The sequence below is a fragment of the Oncorhynchus keta genome, unplaced genomic scaffold (genome assembly GCF_023373465.1).
Source record: "Oncorhynchus keta strain PuntledgeMale-10-30-2019 unplaced genomic scaffold, Oket_V2 Un_scaffold_7763_pilon_pilon, whole genome shotgun sequence".
In the NCBI taxonomy this organism is placed as follows: domain Eukaryota; kingdom Metazoa; phylum Chordata; class Actinopteri; order Salmoniformes; family Salmonidae; genus Oncorhynchus; species Oncorhynchus keta.
The window spans coordinates 408,542-431,522 of NW_026290998.1; the positions used below are offsets into that span (position 1 = coordinate 408,542).

At 43.8% G+C, this 22,981-nt stretch overlaps 1 protein-coding gene across 1 annotated transcript in view; it reads right to left on the bottom strand.

Annotated features, from left to right (window-relative positions):
- LOC118371846 (dixin-like) overlaps positions 1 to 22,981 on the bottom strand; it is an 82,705-nt gene that overhangs the window by 32,232 nt on the left and 27,492 nt on the right. The window contains exons 8-9 of the mRNA XM_052517402.1: positions 11,018 to 11,104; positions 8,788 to 8,841 (exon numbers count right to left, since the gene is read on the bottom strand). Of these exons, the coding sequence (XP_052373362.1) occupies positions 8,788 to 8,841; positions 11,018 to 11,104 (141 nt within the window). The remainder of the gene's footprint in view (positions 1 to 8,787; positions 8,842 to 11,017; positions 11,105 to 22,981) is intronic.

Below are 22,981 nucleotides of genomic sequence, written 5' to 3' on the forward strand. Positions count from 1 at the left end.
TTGTAAATGAGAGCTTGTTCTCAACTAGCCTACCTGGTGAAATAAAGGTGACAATAAAAAAACACAATGGAGTCGTTCCATGACACCCACTATCTCAGATTGGTTCTGGAGTTACATTCCTCAATCATTATATTGTTCAAATGTAACTTCATCTCAGATAAATTTAATTTATAGGATTCAAATAATTTTCAATAAACATAGAACCCAACATCCGGTTTGGACCAAACTTATTCCTACCAATAAGTAGGACATAGTGATGACCCAGTACCATAAGGAATCCAAAACGGACCCCTCACCCCGCATGCCAATCCCACACTAACAAATCAAATTAAATGTGTTTGTCACATGCTTGGTAAACAACAGGTGTAGACTAACAGTGACATAATAACAGAAAAATAGTAACATAATACACACTGAGTAACGATAACAGGGATAATAACATGGCTATATAAAGGGAGTACCAGGTAATAACATGGTTATATACAGGGAGGTAATAACATGGCTATATACAGGGAGGTAATAACATGGCTATATACAGGGAGTACCAGGTAATAACATGGTTATATACAGGGAGTAAGTACCAGGTAATAACACGGTTATATACAGGGAGTACTAGGTAGTAACATGGCTATATACAGGGAGTACCAGGTAATAACATGGCTATATACAGGAAGTACCAGGTAATAACATGGTTATATACAGGAAGTACCAGGTAATAACATGGCTATATACAGGGAGTACCAGGTAATAACATGGTTATATACAGGGAGTACCAGGTAATAACATGGTTATATACAGGGAGTACCAGGTAATAACATGGCTATATAAAGGAGTACCAGGTAATAACATGGCTATATACAGGGAGTACCAGGTAATAACATGGATATATACAGGAAGTACCAGGTAATAACATGGATATATACAGGAAGTGCCAGGTAATAACATGGCTATATACAGGAAGTACCATGTAGTAACATGGCTATATACAGGGAGTACCAGGTAATAACATGGCTATATACAGGGAGTACCAGGTAATAACATGGCTATATACAGGGAGTACCAGGTAATAACATGGCTATATAAAGGGAGTACCAGGTAATAACATGGATATATACAGGAAGTACCAGGTAATAACATGGTTATATACAGGGAGTACCAGGTAATAACATGGCTATATAAAGGGAGTACCAGGTAATAACATGGCTATATACAGGGAGTACCAGGTAATAACATGGATATATACAGGAAGTACCAGGTAATAACATGGCTATATACAGGAAGTACCAGGTAATAACATGGTTATATACAGGGAGTACCAGGTAATAACATGGCTATATACAGGGAGTACCAGGTAATAACATGGTTATATACAGGAAGTACCAGGTAATAGCATGGTTATATACAGGAAGTACCAGGTAATAACATGGCTATATACATGGGTACGAGGTAATAACATATATTGTTCTGTTAAAGGTCCTGACTGGGTCCAACACCCCACAGTATGACTTGTTATATAAAGACCTGACTGGGTCCAGCACCCCACAGTATGACTTGTTATATAAAGACCTGACTGGGTCCAGCACCCCACAGTATGACTTGTTATATAAAGACCTGACTGGGTCCAGCACCCCACAGTATGACTTGTTATATAAAGACCTGACTGGGTCCAGCACCCCACAGTATGACTTGTTATATAAAGACCTGACTGGGTCCAACACCCCACAGTATGACTTGTTATATTGTTATATAAAGACCTGACTGGGTTGAACACCCCACAGTATGAATTGTTATATAAAGACCTGACTGGGTCCAACACCCCACAGTATGACTTGTTATATAAAGACCTGACTGGGTCCAGCACCCCACAGTATGACTTGTTATATAAAGACCTGACTGGGCCCAGCACCCCACAGTATGACTTGTTATATTGTTATATAAAGACCTGACTGGGTCCAACACCCCACAGTATGACTTGTTATATAAAGACCTGACTGGGTCCAACACCCCACAGTATGACTTGTTATATAGTTATATAAAGACCTGACTGGGTCCAACACCCCACAGTATGACTTGTTATATAAAGACCTGACTGGGTCCAGCACCCCACAGTATGACTTGTTATATAAAGACCTGACTGGGTCCAACACCCCACAGTATGACTTGTTATATAAAGACCTGACTGGGTCCAACACCCCACAGTATGACTTGTTATATAAAGACCTGACTGGGTCCAACACCCCACAGTATGACTTGTTATATAAAGACCTGACTGGGTCCAGCACCCCACAGTATGACTTGTTATATAAAGACCTGACTGGGTCCAACACCCCACAGTATGACTTGTTATATAAAGACCTGACTGGGTCCAGCACCCCACAGTATGACTTGTTATATAAAGACCTGACTGGGTTCAACACCCCACAGTATGACTTGTTATATTGTTATATAAAGACCTGACTGGGTCCAGCACCCCACAGTATGACTTGTTATATAAAGACCTGACTGGGTCCAGCACCCCACAGTATGACTTGTTATATAAAGACCTGACTGGGTCCAACACCCCACAGTATGACTTGTTATATAAAGACCTGACTGGGTCCAACACCCCACAGTATGACTTGTTATATAAAGACCTGACTGGGTTCAACACCCCACAGTATGACTTGTTATATTGTTATATAGAGACCTGACTGGGTCCAACACCCCACAGTATGACTTGTTATATAAAGACCTGACTGGGTCCAACACCCCACAGTATGACTTGTTATATAAAGACCTGACTGGGTTCAACACCCCACAGTATGACTTGTTATATTGTTATATAAAGACCTGACTGGGTCCAACACCCCACAGTATGACTTGTTATATAAAGACCTGACTGGGTCCAACACCCCACAGTATGACTTGTTATATAAAGACCTGACTGGGTCCAGCACCCCACAGTATGACTTGTTATATAAAGACCTGACTGGGTTCAACACCCCACAGTATGACTTGTTATATAAAGACCTGACTGGGTTCAACACCCCACAGTATGACTTGTTATATAAAGACCTGACTGGGTCCAACACCCCACAGTATGACTTGTTATATAAAGACCTGACTGGGTTCAACACCCCACAGTATGACTTGTTATATTGTTATATAAAGACCTGACTGGGTCCAACACCCCACAGTATGACTTGTTATATAAAGACCTGACTGGGTCCAACACCCCACAGTATGACTTGTTATATTGTTATAAAAAGACCTGACTGGGTCCAGCACCCCACAGTATGACTTGTTATATAAAGACCTGACTAGGTCCAACACCCCACAGTATGACTTGTTATATAAAGACCTGACTGGGTCCAGCACCCCACAGTATGACTTGTTATATAAAGACCTGACTGGGTTCAACACCCCACAGTATGACTTGTTATATAAAGACCTGACTGGGTTCAACACCCCACAGTATGACTTGTTATATAAAGACCTGACTGGGTTCAACACCCCACAGTATGACTTGTTATATAAAGACCTGACTGGGTCCAACACCCCACAGTATGACTTGTTATATAAAGACCTGACTGGGTTCAACACCCCACAGTATGACTTGTTATATTGTTATATAAAGACCTGACTGGGTCCAACACCCCACAGTATGACTTGTTATATAAAGACCTGACTGGGTCCAACACCCCACAGTATGACTTGTTATATAAAGACCTGACTGGGTTCAACACCCCACAGTATGACTTGTTATATTGTTATATAAAGACCTGACTGGGTCCAACACCCCACAGTATGACTTGTTATATTGTTATATAAAGACCTGACTGGGTCCAACACCCCACAGTATGACTTGTTATATAAAGACCTGACTGGGTCAACACCCCACAGTATGACTTGTTATATAAAGACCTGACTGGGTCCAACACCCCACAGTATGACTTGTTATATAAAGACCTGACTGGGTCCAACACCCCACAGTATGACTTGTTATATAAAGACCTGACTGGGTTCAACACCCCACAGTATGACTTGTTATATAAAGACCTGACTGGGTCCAACACCCCACAGTATGACTTGTTATATTGTTATATAAAGACCTGACTGGGTCCAACACCCCACAGTATGACTTGTTATATAAAGACCTGACTGGGTCCAGCACCCCACAGTATGACTTGTTATATAAAGACCTGACTGGGTTCAACACCCCACAGTATGACTTGTTATATAAAGACCTGACTGGGTCCAACACCCCACAGTATGACTTGTTATATAAAGACCTGACTGGGTTCAACACCCCACAGTATGACTTGTTATATAAAGACCTGACTGGGTTCAACACCCCACAGTATGACTTGTTATATAAAGACCTGACTGGGTCCAACACCCCACAGTATGACTTGTTATATAAAGACCTGACTGGGTTCAACACCCCACAGTATGACTTGTTATATTGTTATATAAAGACCTGACTGGGTCCAACACCCCACAGTATGACTTGTTATATAAAGACCTGACTGGGTCCAACACCCCACAGTATGACTTGTTATATTGTTATATAAAGACCTGACTGGGTCCAACACCCCACAGTATGACTTGTTATATAAAGACCTGACTGGGTCCAACACCCCACAGTATGACTTGTTATATAAAGACCTGACTGGGTCCAGCACCCCACAGTATGACTTGTTATATAAAGACCTGACTGGGTCCAACACCCCACAGTATGACTTGTTATATAAAGACCTGACTGGGTCCAACACCCCACAGTATGACTTGTTATATAAAGACCTGACTGGGTCCAGCACCCCACAGTATGACTTGTTATATAAAGACCTGACTGGGTCCAACACCCCACAGTATGACTTGTTATATAAAGACCTGACTGGGTTCAACACCCCACAGTATGACTTGTTATATTGTTATATAAAGACCTGACTGGGTCCAACACCCCACAGTATGACTTGTTATATTGTTATATAAAGACCTGACTGGGTCCAACACCCCACAGTATGACTTGTTATATAAAGACCTGACTGGGTTCAACACCCCACAGTATGACTTGTTATATAAAGACCTGACTGGGTCCAACACCCCACAGTATGACTTGTTATATTGTTATATAAAGACCTGACTGGGTCCAACACCCCACAGTATGACTTGTTATATAAAGACCTGACTGGGTCCAACACCCCACAGTATGACTTGTTATATAAAGACCTGACTGGGTCCAACACCCCACAGTATGACTTGTTATATAAAGACCTGACTGGGTCCAACACCCCACAGTATGACTTGTTATATTGTTATATAAAGACCTGACTGGGTCCAACACCCCACAGTATGACTTGTTATATAAAGACCTGACTGGGTCCAACACCCCACAGTATGACTTGTTATATAAAGACCTGACTGGGTCCAACACCCCACAGTATGACTTGTTATATAAAGACCTGACTGGGTCCAACACCCCACAGTATGACTTGTTATATAAAGACCTGACTGGGTCCAACACCCCACAGTATGAGTATGACCTGACTGGGTCCAACACCCCACAGTATGACTTGTTATATAAAGACCTGACTGGGTCCAACACCCCACAGTATGACTTGTTATATAAAGACCTGACTGGGTTCAACACCCCACAGTATGACTTGTTATATAAAGACCTGACTGGGTTCAACACCCCACAGTATGACTTGTTATATAAAGACCTGACTGGGTTCAACACCCCACAGTATGACTTGTTATATAAAGACCTGACTGGGTCCAACACCCCACAGTATGACTTGTTATATAAAGACCTGACTGGGTTCAACACCCCACAGTATGACTTGTTATATAAAGACCTGACTGGGTCCAACACCCCACAGTATGACTTGTTATATTGTTATATAAAGACCTGACTGGGTCCAACACCCCCAGTATGACTTGTATGACTTGTCCAACACCCCACAGTATACTTGTTATATAAAGACCTGACTGGGTCCAACACCCCACAGTATGACTTGTTATATAAAGACCTGACTGGGTTCAACACCCCACAGTATGACTTGTTATATAAAGACCTGACTGGGTCCAACACCCCACAGTATGACTTGTTATATAAAGACCTGACTGGGTCCAACACCCCACAGTATGACTTGTTATATAAAGACCTGACTGGGTTCAACACCCCACAGTATGACTTGTTATATAAAGACCTGACTGGGTCCAACACCCCACAGTATGACTTGTTATATAAAGACCTGACTGGGTTCAACACCCCACAGTATGACTTGTTATATAAAGACCTGACTGGGTCCAACACCCCACAGTATGACTTGTTATATAAAGACCTGACTGGGTCCAACACCCCACAGTATGACTTGTTATATTGTTATATAAAGACCTGACTGGGTCCAACACCCCACAGTATGACTTGTTATATAAAGACCTGACTGGGTCCAACACCCCACAGTATGACTTGTTATATAAAGACCTGACTGGGTCCAACACCCCACAGTATGACTTGTTATATAAAGACCTGACTGGGTCCAGCACCCCAGTATGACAGTATGACTTGTTATATAAAGACCTGACTGGGTCCAACACCCCACAGTATGACTTGTTATATAAAGACCTGACTGGGTCCAACACCCCACAGTATGACTTGTTATATAAAGACCTGACTGGGTCCAACACCCCACAGTATGACTTGTTATATAAAGACCTGACTGGGTCCAACACCCCACAGTATGACTTGTTATATTGTTATATAAAGACCTGACTGGGTCCAACACCCCACAGTATGACTTGTTATATAAAGACCTGACTGGGTCCAACACCCCACAGTATGACTTGTTATATAAAGACCTGACTGGGTCCAACACCCCACAGTATGACTTGTTATATAAAGACCTGACTGGGTCCAACACCCCACAGTATGACTTGTTATATTGTTATATAAAGACCTGACTGGGTCCAACACCCCACAGTATGACTTGTTATATAAAGACCTGACTGGGTCCAACACCCCACAGTATGACTTGTTATATAAAGACCTGACTGGGTCCAACACCCCACAGTATGACTTGTTATATAAAGACCTGACTGGGTTCAACACCCCACAGTATGACTTGTTATATTGTTATATAAAGACCTGACTGGGTCCAACACCCCACAGTATGACTTGTTATATAAAGACCTGACTGGGTCCAACACCCCACAGTATGACTTGTTATATAAAGACCTGACTGGGTCCAACACCCCACAGTATGACTTGTTATATAAAGACCTGACTGGGTCCAACACCCCACAGTATGACTTGTTATATAAAGACCTGACTGGGTCCAGCACCCCACAGTATGACTTGTTATATTGTTATATAAAGACCTGACAGGGTCCAGCACCCCACAGTATGACTTGTTAAATAAAGACCTGACTGGGTTCAACACCCCACAGTATGACTTGTTATGTAAAGACCTGACTGGGTCCAACACCCCACAGTATGACTTGTTATATAAAGACCTGACTGGGTTCAACACCCCACAGTATGACTTGTTATATAAAGACCTGACTGGGTTCAACACCCCACAGTATGACTTGTTATATAAAGACCTGACTGGGTCCAACACCCCACAGTATGACTTGTTATATAAAGACCTGACTGGGTCCAGCACCCCACAGTATGACTTGTTATATTGTTATATAAAGACCTGACTGGGTCCAGCACCCCACAGTATGACTTGTTATATAAAGACCTGACTGGGTCCAACACCCCACAGTATGACTTGTTATATAAAGCCCTTTTTCTGTAGCTTAACCAACAAGGCTCATAATTTAACAATTGTATTTATATTTATAGACGGCATACAAGTTTGTTATTAGGCAAATGACAGTTACATAATGAATTGCATTGGAGATGTTGTACCCACTGTGACTATTAAAACCCTAACCAGAAACTGTGGATGGATGGCGGCATTCGCACAAAACTGAAAGTGCCAGCCACCACATTTAACCATGGAAAGAGGTCAGGCGATATGGCTGAATATAAACAGTGTAGTGTAGTATTCCCTCCGCAAGGCAATCAAACAAGCAAAATGCCGGTACAGGGACCAGGTGGAGTCGCAGTTTAACGGCTCAGACACGAGACGTATGTGGCAGGGTTTACAGGAAATCACAGACTACAAAAATGTTACAGATACCGTCTTTTCCCTCTGAGTATAATACAGTGCCACCATCACGGCTCGCTAACAAAGACTGCCCCCCCCCCTCCTCCTTCTCAGTGGCTGACGTGGGTAAAACATTTAAACATGTTAACCCTCGCAAGGCTGCTGGCCCAGACGGCATCTCCATCCGCGTCCTCAGATCATGAGCAGACCAGTTGGCTGGTGTGTTTCCAGACATATTCAATCTCTCCCAGTCTGCTGTCCCCACATGCTTCAAGATGGCTACTATTCTTCCTGCACCCAAGAAGGCAAAGCTAACTGAACTAAATGACTACCGCCCCATAGCACTCACTCCTGTCATCATGAAATGCTTTGAGAGGCTAGTCAAGGATCATATCACCTCCACCTTACCTGACACCCTAGACCCACTTCAGTTTGTATACTGGCCCAAACAAAGCAAACAGCAAATGCATCCAACAAGTTTGTCGTAACACGCGTGATGTAATCATTGTAATATGCAATATGGGACCAAATACTAAACTTTTCACTACTTTAATACACGTAAGTGAATTTGTCCCAATACTTTTGGTCCCCTAAAACAAATGCTGTCATTTTCTAAACGGTTAGTCTGAAAAACATTATTTACCTTCAGCTCCTGAGTCTCCTCCATACTCTGATCTAGATGACTACGAATTACCACCTAGAGAGACACAGAGAGAGAGGGGAGGGATAGAGAGACGGGAGGGATAGAGAGAGGGAGGAGGGATAGAGAGAGGGAGGGGAGGAATAGAGAGACACAGAGAGAGAGGGGAGGGATAGAGCGAGGGGAGGGATAGAGAGAGGGAGGAGGGATAGAGAGAGGGAGGGGAGGGATAGAGAGAGGGAGGAGGGATAGAGAGAGGGAGGGGAGGAATAGAGAGACACAGAGAGAGAGAGGGGAGGGATAGAGAGAGCGAGGAGGGATAGAGAGGGAGGGGAGGAATAGAGAGACACAGAGAGAGAGGGGAGGGATAGAGAGAGGGAGGGGAGGAATAGAGAGAGGGAGGGGAGGGATAGAGAGAGCGAGGGGAGGGAGGGAGAGAGCGAGGGGAGGGATAGAGAGAGGGAGGAGGGATAGAGAGAGGGAGGGGAGGGATAGAGAGAGCGAGGGGAGGGAGGGAGAGAGCGAGGGGAGGGATAGAGAGAGGGAGGAGGGATAGAGAGAGGGAGGGGAGGGATAGAGAGAGCAAGAGAGCGAGGGGAGGGATAGAGAGCAGAAGGGGAGAGAGGCTGTGTGTGAGAAATAGGAAACGCAAAGTTGATGAATACAGAGGGAAAATTGATACCTGTCTCTCTCTCTCACACACACACACACACACACACACACACACACACACACACACACACACACACACACACACACACACACACACACACACACACACACACACACACACACACACACACACACACACACACACACACACACACACACACACACACAGAGAAATATGATCTGCACAGAGAACAACGATCTGTCCTTGAGGGAGGGAGAGCTGTGTTTGGGTGTTACCAGTTGAGAGGGAGAGATACATTCTGTATATCTCTGGCCCTTCTTTGGACACTGTGTTAACTAACCTCCAGACGAGCTTCAATGCCATACAACTCTCCTTCCGTGGCCTCCAACTGCTCTTAAATGCAAGTAAAACTAAATACATGCTCTTCCACCGATCACTGCCCGCACCTGCTCGCCCATCTAGCATCACTACATACATATGTACATTTTGTAACCAAAGCCCCATATACTACCCACCACTGCGACCTGTACGCTCTCGTTGGCTGGCCCTCGCTTCATACTCGTCGCCAAAACCACTGGCTCCAGGTCATCTACAAGTGTCTGCTCGGTAAAGCCCCGCCTTATCTCAGCTCACTGGTTACCATAGCAGCACCCAACCGTAGCAACTGGTCAACTGGAGTCAGGTGGTCAGGTGGTCAGGAGGTCAGGTGGTCAGGAGGTCAGGTGGTCAGGTGGTCAGGAGGTCAGGTGGTCAGGAGGTCAGGTGGTCAGGTGGTCAGGAGGTCAGGAGGTCAGGTGGTCAGGTCAGGTGGTCAGGAGGTCAGGTGGTCAGGTGGTCAGGTGGTCAGGAGGTCAGGAGGTCAGGTGGTCAGGAGGTCAGGAGGTCAGGAGGTCAGGTGGTCAGGAGGTCAGGTGGTCAGGAGGTGGTCAGGAGGTCAGGTGGTCAGGAGGTCAGGTGGTCAGGAGGTCAGGTGGTCAGGAGGTCAGGTGGTCAGGAGGTCAGGAGGTCAGGAGGTCAGGTGGTCAGGTGGTCAGGAGGTCAGGTGGTCAGGTGGTCAGGAGGTCAGGTGGTATTTATTTATTTATCTATCTTGCTCCTTTGCACCCCAGTATCTCTACTTGCACATTCATCCTTTGCACATCTATCAGTGTTTAATTGCTATATTGTAATTACTTCGCCACCATGGCCTATTTATTGCCTTACCTCCCTTATCCTACCTCATTTGCACTCACTGTATATAGACTTTTTCTACTGTCTGTTTGTTTACTCCATGTGTAACTCTGTGTTGTTGTTTGTGTTGCGCTGCTTTGCTTTATCTTGACCAGGTCGCAGTTGTAAATGAGATCTTGTTCTCAACTAGCCTACCTGGTTAAATAAAGGTGTTCTCAACTGGCCTACCTGGTTAAATAAAGGTGTTCTCAACTGGCCTACCTGGTTAAATAAAGGTGTTCTCAACTGGCCTACCTGGTTAAATAAAGGTGTTCTCAACTGGCCTACCTGGTTAAATAAAGGTGTTCTCAACTGGCCTACCTGGTTAAATAAAGGTGTTCTCAACTGGCCTACCTGGTTAAATAAAGGTGAAATAAAAAGGTGTGTTACCAGTTGTTGTTCAGTGTTTTCTTCTCCCAGAGTCAGATTCAACGTCTCCTGCTCATCATCTGGCAGACACCCATGAAGTAACAGGGCCTAGACACACACACACACACACACACACACACACACACACACACACACACACACACACACACACACACACACACACACACACACACACACACACACACACACACACACACAAACCAATAGCTTTCAAAACAGGTGTAGACCAACAAATGCTTACTTATGGGTCCTTTTCAAACAGTGCAGTTAAAGACAGATGAAATGTAATAAAAATGTAAATAGTGACACGAAGAATAACAATAACACGGCTATATACAGGAAGTAGAAAATAACATGGCTATATACAGGAAGTAGAAAATAACACGGCTATATACAGGAAGTAGAAAATAACATGGCTATATACAGGAAGTAGAAAATAACATGGCTATATACAGGAAGTAGAAAATAACAAGGCTATATACAGGAAGTAGAAAATAACAAGGCTATATACAGGAAGTAGAAAATAACAAGGCTATATACAGGAAGTAGAAAATAACAAGGCTATATACAGGAAGTAGAAAATAACAAGGCTATATACAGGAAGTAGAAAATAACATGGCTATATACAGGAAGTAGAAAATAACAAGGCTATATACAGGAAGTAGAAAATAACAAGGCTATATACAGGAAGTAGAAAATAACAAGGCTATATACAGGAAGTAGAAAATAACAAGGCTATATGCAGGAAGTAGAAAATAACAAGGCTATATACAGGAAGTAGAAAAAAACATGGCTATATACACAGGAAGTAGAAAATAACATGCCTATATACAGGAAGTAGAAAACAACATGGCTATATACAGGAAGTAGAAAACAACATGGCTATATACAGGAAGTAGAAAATAACATGGCTATATACAGGAAGTACCAGGGGAGCGAGGTAATTGAGGTAGATATGAACATAAACAGTGCATTCGGGAAAGTATTCAGACCCCTTGACTTTCTCCACATTTTGTTACGTTACAGCCTTATTCTAAAATTGGTGTGTATGTGTGTTGGGGTGTCAGTATGTGTGAGTGTGTGGGTAGAGTCCAGTGTGTGTGTTGGGGTGTCAGTATGTGTGAGTGTGTGGGTAGAGTCCAGTATGTGTGTTGGGGTGTCAGTATGTGTGAGTGTGTGGGTAGAGTCCAGTATGTGTGTTGGGGTGTCAGTATGTGTGTGTGTGTGGGTAGAGTCCAGTGTGTGTGTTGGGGTGTCAGTATGTGTGAGTGTGTGGGTAGAGTCCAGTGTGTGTGTTGGGGTGTCAGTATGTGTGAGTGTGTGGGTAGAGTCCAGTGTGTGTGTTGGGGTGTCAGTATGTGTGAGTGTGTGGGTAGAGTCCAGTGTGTGTGTTGGGGTGTCAGTGTTGTGGGTGTCAGTGTGTGTGTTGGGTGTGTGTGTGTGTGGGTAGAGTCCAGTGTGTGTGTTGGGGTGTCAGTATGTGTGAGTGTGTGGGTAGAGTCCAGTGTGTGTGTTGGGGTGTCAGTATGTGTGAGTGTGTGGGTAGAGTCCAGTGTGTGTGTTGGGGTGTCAGTATGTGTGTGGGTAGAGTCTAGTGTGTGTGTTGGGGTGTCAGTATGTGTGAGTGTGTGGGTAGAGTCCAGTGTGTGTGTTGGGGTGTCAGTATGTGTGAGTGTGTGGGTAGAGTCCAGTGTGTGTGTTGGGGTGTCAGTATGTGTGTGTGTGGGTAGAGTCTAGTGTGTGTGTTGGGGTGTCAGTATGTGTGAGTGTGTGGGTAGAGTCCAGTGTGTGTGTTGGGGTGTCAGTGTGTGTTGGGGTGTCAGTATGTGTGTGGGTAGAGTCCAGTGTGTGTGTTGGGGTGTCAGTATGTGTGAGTGTGTGGGTAGAGTCCAGTGTGTGTGTTGGGGTGTCAGTATGTGTGAGTGTGTGGGTAGAGTCCAGTGTGTGTGTTGGGGTGTCAGTATGTGTGTGTGTGTGGGTAGAGTCCAGTGTGTGTGTTGGGGTGTCAGTATGTGTGTGTGTGTGGGTAGAGTCCAGTGTGTGTGTTGGGGTGTCAGTATGTGTGAGTGTGTGGGTAGAGTCCAGTGTGTGTGTTGGGGTGTCAGTATGTGTGAGTGTGTGGGTAGAGTCCAGTGTGTGTGTTGGGGTGTCAGTATGTGTGAGTGTGTGGGTAGAGTCTAGTGTGTGTTGTTCAGGGGTGTCAGTCCATGTGTGTGTGTAGGTGTCAGTATGAGTGTCTAGAGTGTGTGTGTGTTGGGGTGTGGTGTAGAGTCCAGTGTGTGTGTTGGGGTGTCAGTATGTGTGAGTGTGTGGGTAGAGTCCAGTGTGTGTGTTGGGGTGTCAGTATGTGTGAGTGTGTGGGTAGAGTCCAGTGTGTGTGTTGGGGTGTCAGTATGTGTGAGTGTGGGTAGAGTCTAGTGTGTGTGTTGGGGTGTCAGTATGTGTGAGTGTGTGGGTAGAGTCCAGTGTGTGTGTTGGGGTGTCAGTATGTGTGAGTGTGTGGGTAGAGTCCAGTGTGTGTGTTGGGGTGTCAGTATGTGTGTGGGTAGAGTCTAGTGTGTGTGTTGGGGTGTCAGTATGTGTGAGTGTGTGGGTAGAGTCCAGTGTGTGTGTTGGGGTGTCAGTATGTGTGAGTGTGTGGGTAGAGTCCAGTGTGTGTGCAGTCAATGGGTCATGCTTGACTTAGTAAAAAAAATAAAAAAAGGGTCAATGTTTAGTTTATCAGTCGTATGGCTTGGTTACCTTAGTTACCCAGACTAACTATCTTATGGCTTGGGGGTAGAAGCTGTTCAGGGTCCTGTTGGTTCCAGACTTGGTGCATCGATACCGCATGACGTACGCTAGCAGAGAGAACAGTCCATGACGTACGCTAGCAGAGAGAACAGTCCATGACGTACGCTAGCAGAGAGAACAGTCCATGACGTACGCTAGCAGAGAGAACAGTCCATGACGTACGCTAGCAGAGAGAACAGTCCATGAGGTACGCTAGCAGAGAGAACAGTCCATGACGTACGCTAGCAGAGAGAACAGTCCATGACGTACGCTAGCAGAGAGAACAGTCCATGACGTACGCTAGCAGAGAGAACAGTCCATGACGTACGCTAGCAGAGAGAACAGTCCATGACGTACGCTAGCAGAGAGAACAGTCCATGACGTACGCTAGCAGAGAGAACAGTCCATGACGTACGCTAGCAGAGAGAACAGTCCATGACGTACGCTAGCAGAGAGAACAGTCCATGACGTACGCTAGCAGAGAGAACAGTCCATGACGTACGCTAGCAGAGAGAACAGTCCATGACGTACGCTAGCAGAAAGAACAGTCCATGACGTACGCTAGCAGAGAGAACAGTCCATGACAGCCCACGCGTACGCTAGCAGAGAACAGTCCACGACGTACGCTAGCAGAGAGAACAGTCCATGACGTACGCTAGCAGAGAGAACAGTCCATGACGACGCTAGCAGAGAGAACAGTCCACGACGTACGCTAGCAGAGAGAACAGTCCATGACGTACGCTAGCAGAGAGAACAGTCCATGACGTACGCTAGCAGAGAGAACAGTCCATGACGTACGCTAGCAGAGAGAACAGTCCATGACGTACGCTAGCAGAGTGAACAGTCCATGACGTACGCTAGCAGAGAGAACAGTCCATGACGTACGCTAGCAGACGGAACAGTCCATGACGTACGCTAGCAGAGAGAACAGTCCATGACGTACGCTAGCAGACGGAACAGTCCATGACGTACGCTAGCAGAGAGAACAGTCCATGACGTACGCTAGCAGAGAGAACAGTCCATGACGTTCGCTAGCAGAGGGAACAGTCCATGACGTACGCTAGCAGAGAGAACAGTCCATGACGTACGCTAGCAGAGAGAACATTCCATGACGTTCGCTAGCAGAGAGAACAGTCCATGACGTACGCTAGCAGAGAGAACAGTCCATGACGTACGCTAGCAGAGAGAACAGTCCATGACGTACGCTAGCAGAGAGAACAGTCCATGACGTACGCTAGCAGAGAGAACAGTCCATGACCTACGCTAGCAGAGAGAACAGTCCATGACGTACGCTAGCAGAGAGAACAGTCCATGACGTACGCTAGCAGAGAGAACAGTCCATGACGTACGCTAGCAGAGAGAACAGTCCATGACGTACGCTAGCAGAGAGAACAGTCCATGACGTACGCTAGCAGAGAGAACAGTCCATGACGTACGCTAGCAGAGAGAACAGTCCATGACGTACGCTAGCAGAGAAAACAGTCCATGACGTACGCTAGCAGAGAGAACAGTCCATGACGTACGCTAGCAGAGAGAACAGTCCATGACGTACGCTAGCAGAGAGAACAGTCCATGACGTACGCTAGCAGAGAGAACAGTCCATGACGTACGCTAGCAGAGAGAACAGTCCATGACGTACGCTAGCAGAGAGAACAGTCCATTACGTACGCTAGCAGAGAGAACAGTCCATGACGTACGCTAGCAGAGAGAACAGTCCATGACCTACGCTAGCAGAGAGAACAGTCCATGACGTACGCTAGCAGAGAGAACAGTCCATTACGTACGCTAGCAGAGAGAACAGTCCATGACTTGGGTGGCTGGAGTCTTTTAATTTAAAAAATAAATGTTCTAGCTGGTGAAACCGTAACTATCCAGCAGGTGTCACAATAAAGAAATAAATCGAAACATTCACATATTCCTTCTCCAATACTATTCACTAAAATCGTCCTTCTCTAATAATATTCACTAAAAACATCCAAATCGTCCTTCTCTAATAATATTCTCTGGAAACAAAGTTTAACACTTTCAACCTTAAATGAATGGCCTTTTCTATTCAAAACTTTACAGTTTCCAGCTCAAATAATAAATGTATTACAAATATTGAATAAATGACCTATATAAAAAATATACACAAATAATACGTCATCTGATGAAATTGCTTTAGAAAAGCAGCACAAGACAGGAATGTCCTCTCCCACACTCCTGTTTGTACTGAACCGTTACAGAAACAACAAGACAGGAATGTCCTCTCCCACACTCCTGTTTGTACTGAACCGTTACAGAAACAACCAGACAGGAATGTCCTCTCCCACACTCCTGTTTGTACTGAACCGTTACAGAAACAACCAGACAGGAATGTCCTCTCCCACACTCCTGTTTGTACTGAACCGTTACAGAAACAACCAGACAGGAATGTCCTCTCCCACACTCCTGTTTGTACTGAACCGTTACAGAAACAACCAGACAGGAATGTCCTCTCCCACACTCCTGTTTGTACTGAACCGTTACAGAAACAACTAGACAGGAATGTCCTCTACTCCTGTTTGTACTGAACCGTTACAGAAACAACCAGACAGGAATGTCCTCTCCCACACTCCTGTTTGTACTGAACCGTTACAGAAACAACCAGACAGGAATGTCCTCTCCCACACTCCTGTTTGTACTGAACCGTTACAGAAACAACCAGACAGGAATGTCCTCTCCCACACTCCTGTTTGTACTGAACCGTTACAGAAACAACCAGACAGGAATGTCCTCTCCCACACTCCTGTTTGTACTGAACCGTTACAGAAACAACCAGACAGGAATGTCCTCTCCCACACTCCTGTTTGTACTGAACCGTTACAGAAACCAGAAACAACCAGATAGGAATGTCCTCTCCCACACTCCTGTTTGTACTGAACCGTTACAGAAACAACCAGACAGGAATGTCCTCTCCCACACTCCTGTTTGTACTGAACCGTTACAGAAACAACCAGACAGGAATGTCCTCTCCCACACTCCTGTTTGTACTGAACCGTTACAGAAACAACCAGACAGGAATGTCCTCTCCCACACTCCTGTTTGTACTGAACCGTTACAGAAACAACCAGACAGGAATGTCCTCTCCCACACTCCTGTTTGTACTGAACCGTTACAGAAACAACCAGACAGGAATGTCCTCTCCCACACTCCTGTTTGTACTGAACCGTTACAGAAACAACCAGACAGGAATGTCCTCTCCCACACTCCTGTTTGTACTGAACCGTTACAGAAACAACCAGACAGGAATGTCCTCTCCCGCACTCCTGTTTGTACTGAACCGTTACAGAAACAACCAGACAGGAATGTCCTCTCCCACACTCCTGTTTGTACTGAACCGTTACAGAAACAACCAGACAGGAATGTCCTCTCCCACACTCCTGTTTGTACTGAACCGTTACAGAAACAACCAGACAGGAATGTCCTCTCCCACACTCCTGTTTGTACTGAACCGTTACAGAAACAACCAGACAGGAATGTCCTCTCCCACACTCCTGTTTGTACTGAACCGTTACAGAAACAACCAGACAGGAATGTCCTCTCCCACACTCCTGTTTGTACTGAACCGTTACAGAAACAACCAGACAGGAATGTCCTCTCGTTACAGAAACACAGACAGGAATGTCCCTCCCACACTCCTGTTTGTACTGAACCGTTACAGAAACAACCAGACAGGAATGTCCTCTCCCACACTCCTGTTTGTACTGAACCGTTACAGAAACAACCAGACAGGAATGTCCTCTCCCACACTCCTGTTTGTACTGAAACAGAAACAACCAGACAGGAATGTCCTCTCCCACACTCCTGTTTGTACTGAACCGTTACAGAAACAACCAGACAGGAATGTCCTCTCCCACACTCCTGTTTGTACTGAACCGTTACAGAAACAACCAGACAGGAATGTCCTCTCCCACAACTGAACCGTTACAGAAACAACCAGACAGGAATGTCCTCTCCCACACTCCTGTTTGTACTGAACCGTTACAGAAACAACCAGACAGGAATGTCCTCTCCCACACTCCTGTTTGTACTGAACCGTTACAGAAACAACCAGACAGGAATGTCCTCTCCCACACTCCTGTTTGTACTGAACCGTTACAGAAACAACCAGACAGGAATGTCCTCTCCCACACTCCTGTTTGTACTGAACCGTTACAGAAACAACCAGACAGGAATGTCCTCTCCCACACTCCTGTTTGTACTGAACGTTACAGAAACAACCAGACAGGAATGTCCTCTCCCACACTCCTGTTTGTACTGAACCGTTACAGAAACAACCAGACAGGAATGTCCTCTCCCACACTCCTGTTTGTACTGAACCGTTACAGAAACAACCAGACAGGAATGTCCTCTCCCACACTCCTGTTTGTACTGAACCGTTACAGAAACAACCAGACAGGAATGTCCTCTCCCACACTCCTGTTTGTACTGAACCGTTACAGAAACAACCAGACAGGAATGTCCTCTCCCACACTCCTGTTTGTACTGAACCGTTACAGAAACAACCAGACAGGAATGTCCTCTCCCACACTCCTGTTTGTACTGAACCGTTACAGAAACAACCAGACAGGAATGTCCTCTCCCACACTCCTGTTTGTACTGAACCGTTACAGAAACAACCAGACAGGAATGTCCTCTCCCACACTCCTGTTTGTACTGAACCGTTACAGAAACAACCAGACAGGAATGTCCTCTCCCACACTCCTGTTTGTACTGAACCGTTACAGAAACAACCAGACAGGAATGTCCTCTCCCACACTCCTGTTTGTACTGAACCGTTACAGAAACAACCAGACAGGAATGTCCTCTCCCACACTCCTGTTTGTACTGAACCGTTACAGAAACAACCAGACAGGAATGTCTCTCCCACACTCCTGTTTGTACTGAACCGTTACAGAAACAACCAGACAGGAATGTCCTCTCCCACACTCCTATTTGTACTGAACCGTTACAGAAACAACCAGACAGGAATGTCCTACTGAACCCAGAAACACCACAGGAATGTCCTCTCCACACTCTCCTCCTGTTTGTACTGAACCGTTACAGAAACAACCAGACAGTAATGTCCTCTCCCACACTCCTGTTTGTACTGAACCGTTACAGAAACAACCAGACAGGAATGTCCTCTCCCACACTCCTGTTTGTACTGAACCGTTACAGAAACAACTAGACAGGAATGTCCTCTCCCACACTCCTATTTGTACTGAACCGTTACAGAAACAACTAGACAGGAATGTCCTCTCCCACACTCCTGTTTGTACTGAACCGTTACAGAAACAACTAGACAGGACCCAAATGTAACAGGTCTCAGTATTGGTAAACATGAATATAAACTAAACTTATTTGCAGATGATCTCAAAAATACTCAAAAAGTTCAGGTTATAAAATTAACTTGGGAAAAAATTAAATAATGGCAATAGGAAAAATAAAAACGATAACTCACCATCTACAGCAATCCTTTAAGTGGACCACAAAACATATCAAATACTTAGGATGCTGAATAAGTGACAACAAATATATAACGACAACATTATTCCACTACTCAACAATATGACAGCAGATTTAATTACAGTGCATTTGGAAAGTATTCAGACCCCTTTACTTTTTCACATTTTGTTACGTTACAGTCTTATTCTAAAATAGATTAAATAAAACAAATCCTCATCAATCTACACACAATACCCCATAATTACATCACAATACCCCATGATGACATCACAATACCCCATAATGACATCACAATACCCCATAATGACATCACAATACCCATAATGACATCACAATACCCATAATGACATCACAATACCCCATAATGACAAAGCAAAAACATGTTGTTACACATTTTTGAAGTATTGAGGGAAAAAAAATGAAAAATTAAATTTACATAAGTATTCAGACCTTTTGCTATGAGACTCAAAATTGAGCTCAGATGCATCCTGTTTCCATTGATCACCCTTGAGATGTTTCTACAACTTGATTGGAGTCCACCAGTGGTAAATTCAATTGATTGGACATGATTTGGAAAGTCACACACCTGTCTATATGAGGTCCCACAGTTGACAGTGCATGTCAGAGCAAAAGCAAGCCATGAAGTCGAACAAGTTGTCCGTAGAGCTCCTATTATGTCGAGGAACAGATCTGGGGAAGGGTACCAAAACATTTCTGCAGCATTGAAGGTCCCCAAGAAGAAGAACACAGGGCCTCCATCATTCTTAAATGGAAGAAGTTTGGAACCACCAAGACTCTTCCTAGAGCTGGCTGCTCGGCCAAACTGAGCAATCGGAGGAGAAGGGCCTTGGTCAGGAAGGTGACCAAGAACCCGATGGTCACTCTGATAGAGCTCCAGAGTTCCTCTGTATTGATGGGAGACCCTTCCAGAAGGACAACCATCTCTGCAGCACTCCACCAATCAGTCCTTTATGGTAAAGTGGCCAGAAGGAAGCCACTCCTCAGTAAAAGACATGACAGCCCGCTTTGAGTTTTCCAAAAGGCACCTAAAGACTCTCAGACCATGAGAAACAAGATGCTCTGTCTGGTCTGATGAAACAAAAATTGACATCTTCGGCCTGAAAGCCAAGCGTCACGTCTGGAGGAAACCTGGCACCATCCCTACGGTGAAGCATGGTGGTGGCAGCATCATACTGTAGGGATGTTTTTCAGCAACAGGGACTGGGAGACTAGTCAGGATCAAGGGAAAGATGAACGTAGCAAAGTACAGAGAGATCCTTGATGAAAACATGCTACAGAGTGCTCAGGACCTCAGACGAAGGTTCACCTTCCAACAGGACGACTCTAAGCACACAGCAAAGACAACGCCCTTGAGTGGCCCAGCCAGAACCCAATCAAACATCCTGAAAATAGCTGTGCAGCAACGCTCCCCATCCAACCTGACAGAGCTCGAGAGGATCTTCAGGGAAGAATGGGAGAAACTCCCCAAATACAGGTGTGGAGGCTGTAATCGCTGCCAAAGGTGCTTCAACAAAATACTGAGTAAAGGGTCTGAATACTTATGTAAATGGACAATCCCTTCGTCCTCATGGCTTCTGATATTCACTGTATTCAGTTTCTGGTTTGTTTGTTTTTCCCTAAAAAACTGTTTTCGCTTGGTCATTATGGGCTATTGTGTGTAGATGTATTTATTTATTTATTATTATTTTTTTTACCTTTATTTAACTAGGCAAGTCAGTTAAGAACATATTCTTATTTTCAATGACAGCTTAGGAACAGTGGGTTAACTGCCTGTTCAGGGGCAGAACGACAGATTTGTACCTTGTCAGCTCGGGGGTTTGAACTCGCAACCTTCCGGTTACTAGTCCAACGCTCTAACCACTAGGCTACGCTGCCGCTTGATGAGGAAAATGTTATATTCAATCCATTTCAGAATCAGGCTGTAATTTAACAGAATGTAGAAAAGGGGAAGGGGTCTGAATACTTTCTGAATCCACTGTATTGCTTCTCCAATACTCTCTAGAAACAAAGTTTAAAACATATTCCTTCTCAGATAATACTCTCTAGAAACAAAGTTTAAAACATATTCCTTCTCAGATAATACTCTCTAGAAACATAAACATATTCCTTCTCAGATAATACTCTCTAGAAACAAAGTTTAAAACATATTCCTTCTCAGATAACATTCTCTAGAAACAAAGTTTAAAACATATTCCTTCTCAGATAACATTCTCTATAAACATACACATATTCCTTCAATTATATTCTGTAGAAACAAAGTTTAAAATATATTAATTCTCCAATAATATTCTCTATCAACATAAACATGTTAATTCTCCAATAATATTCTCTATAAACATAACGTTTAAAACATATTACTTCATCAATACTATTCTCTGTAAACATATTCCTTCTCAAATAATATTCCCTAGAAACATTAAAATATTCCTTGTCCAATAATATTCTCTAGAAACATTCAAATATTCCTTGTCCAATAATATTCCCTAGAAACATTCAAATATTCCTTGTCCAATAATATTCTCTAGAAACATTCAAATATTCCTTGTCCAATAATATTCTCTAGAAACATTCAAATATTCCTTGTCCAATAATATTCCCTAGAAACATTCAAATATTCCTTTTCCAATAATATTCCCTAGAAACATTCAAACATTCCTTGTCCAATAATATTCCCTAGAAACATTCAAATATTCCTTGTCCAATAATATTCCCTAGAAACATTCAAATATTCCTTGTCCAATAATATTCCCTAGAAACATTCAAATATTCCTTGTCCAATAATATTCTCTAGAAACATTCAAATATTCCTTGTCCAATAATATTCCCTAGAAACATTCAAATATTCCTTGTCCAATAATATTCCCTAGAAACATTCAAATATTCCTTGTCCAATAATATTCTCTAGAAACATTAAAATATTTTTTAGACATTTCCAATATACATTCTATAAACATTCAAATATTCCTGTGTCTCCAGACATATGTGTCTCCAGAAACATTCAAATATTCCTTGTCTCAATACATATTGGCTAGAAACATTCAAATTTTCCTTGAAGATGGCCAATAATGTTTTTTGTTTCATTCAAATATTCCAGAAGTTCTCACAATAATAGTTCCCTCGGAGAAACATTTTCAAATATTCCTTAGGGGTTACAATAATATTCCCTCAGGTAAACATAAACATATTATTTTAGGGTCAGGTACAGTTTTCAGGTACACAGGTCAGGTATACATTTTATAAATCATTTTAGGCCAGACATCAGTTTTGGGTCAGGTATAGAGGGTCACCTATAGTTTTAGGGTCAGGTATAGTTTAGGGTCAGGTATAGTTTTAGGGTCAGGTATAGTTTTAGGGTCAGGTATAGTTTTAGGGTCAGGTATAGTTTTAGGGTCAGGTATAGTTTTAGGGTCAGGTATAGTTTTAGGGTCAGGTATAGTTTTAGGGTCAGGTATAGTTTTAGGGTCAGGTATAGTTTTAGGGTCAGGTATAGTTTTAGGGTCAGGTATAGTTTTAGGGTCAGGTATAGTTTTAGGGTCAGGTATAGTTTTAGGGTCAGGTATAGTTTTAGGGTCAGGTATAGTTTTAGGGTCAGGTATAGTTTTAGGGTCAGGTATAGTTTTAGGGTCAGGTATAGTTTTAGGGTCAGGTATAGTTTTACGGTCAGGTATAGTTTTAGGGTCAGGTATAGTTTTAGGGTCAGGT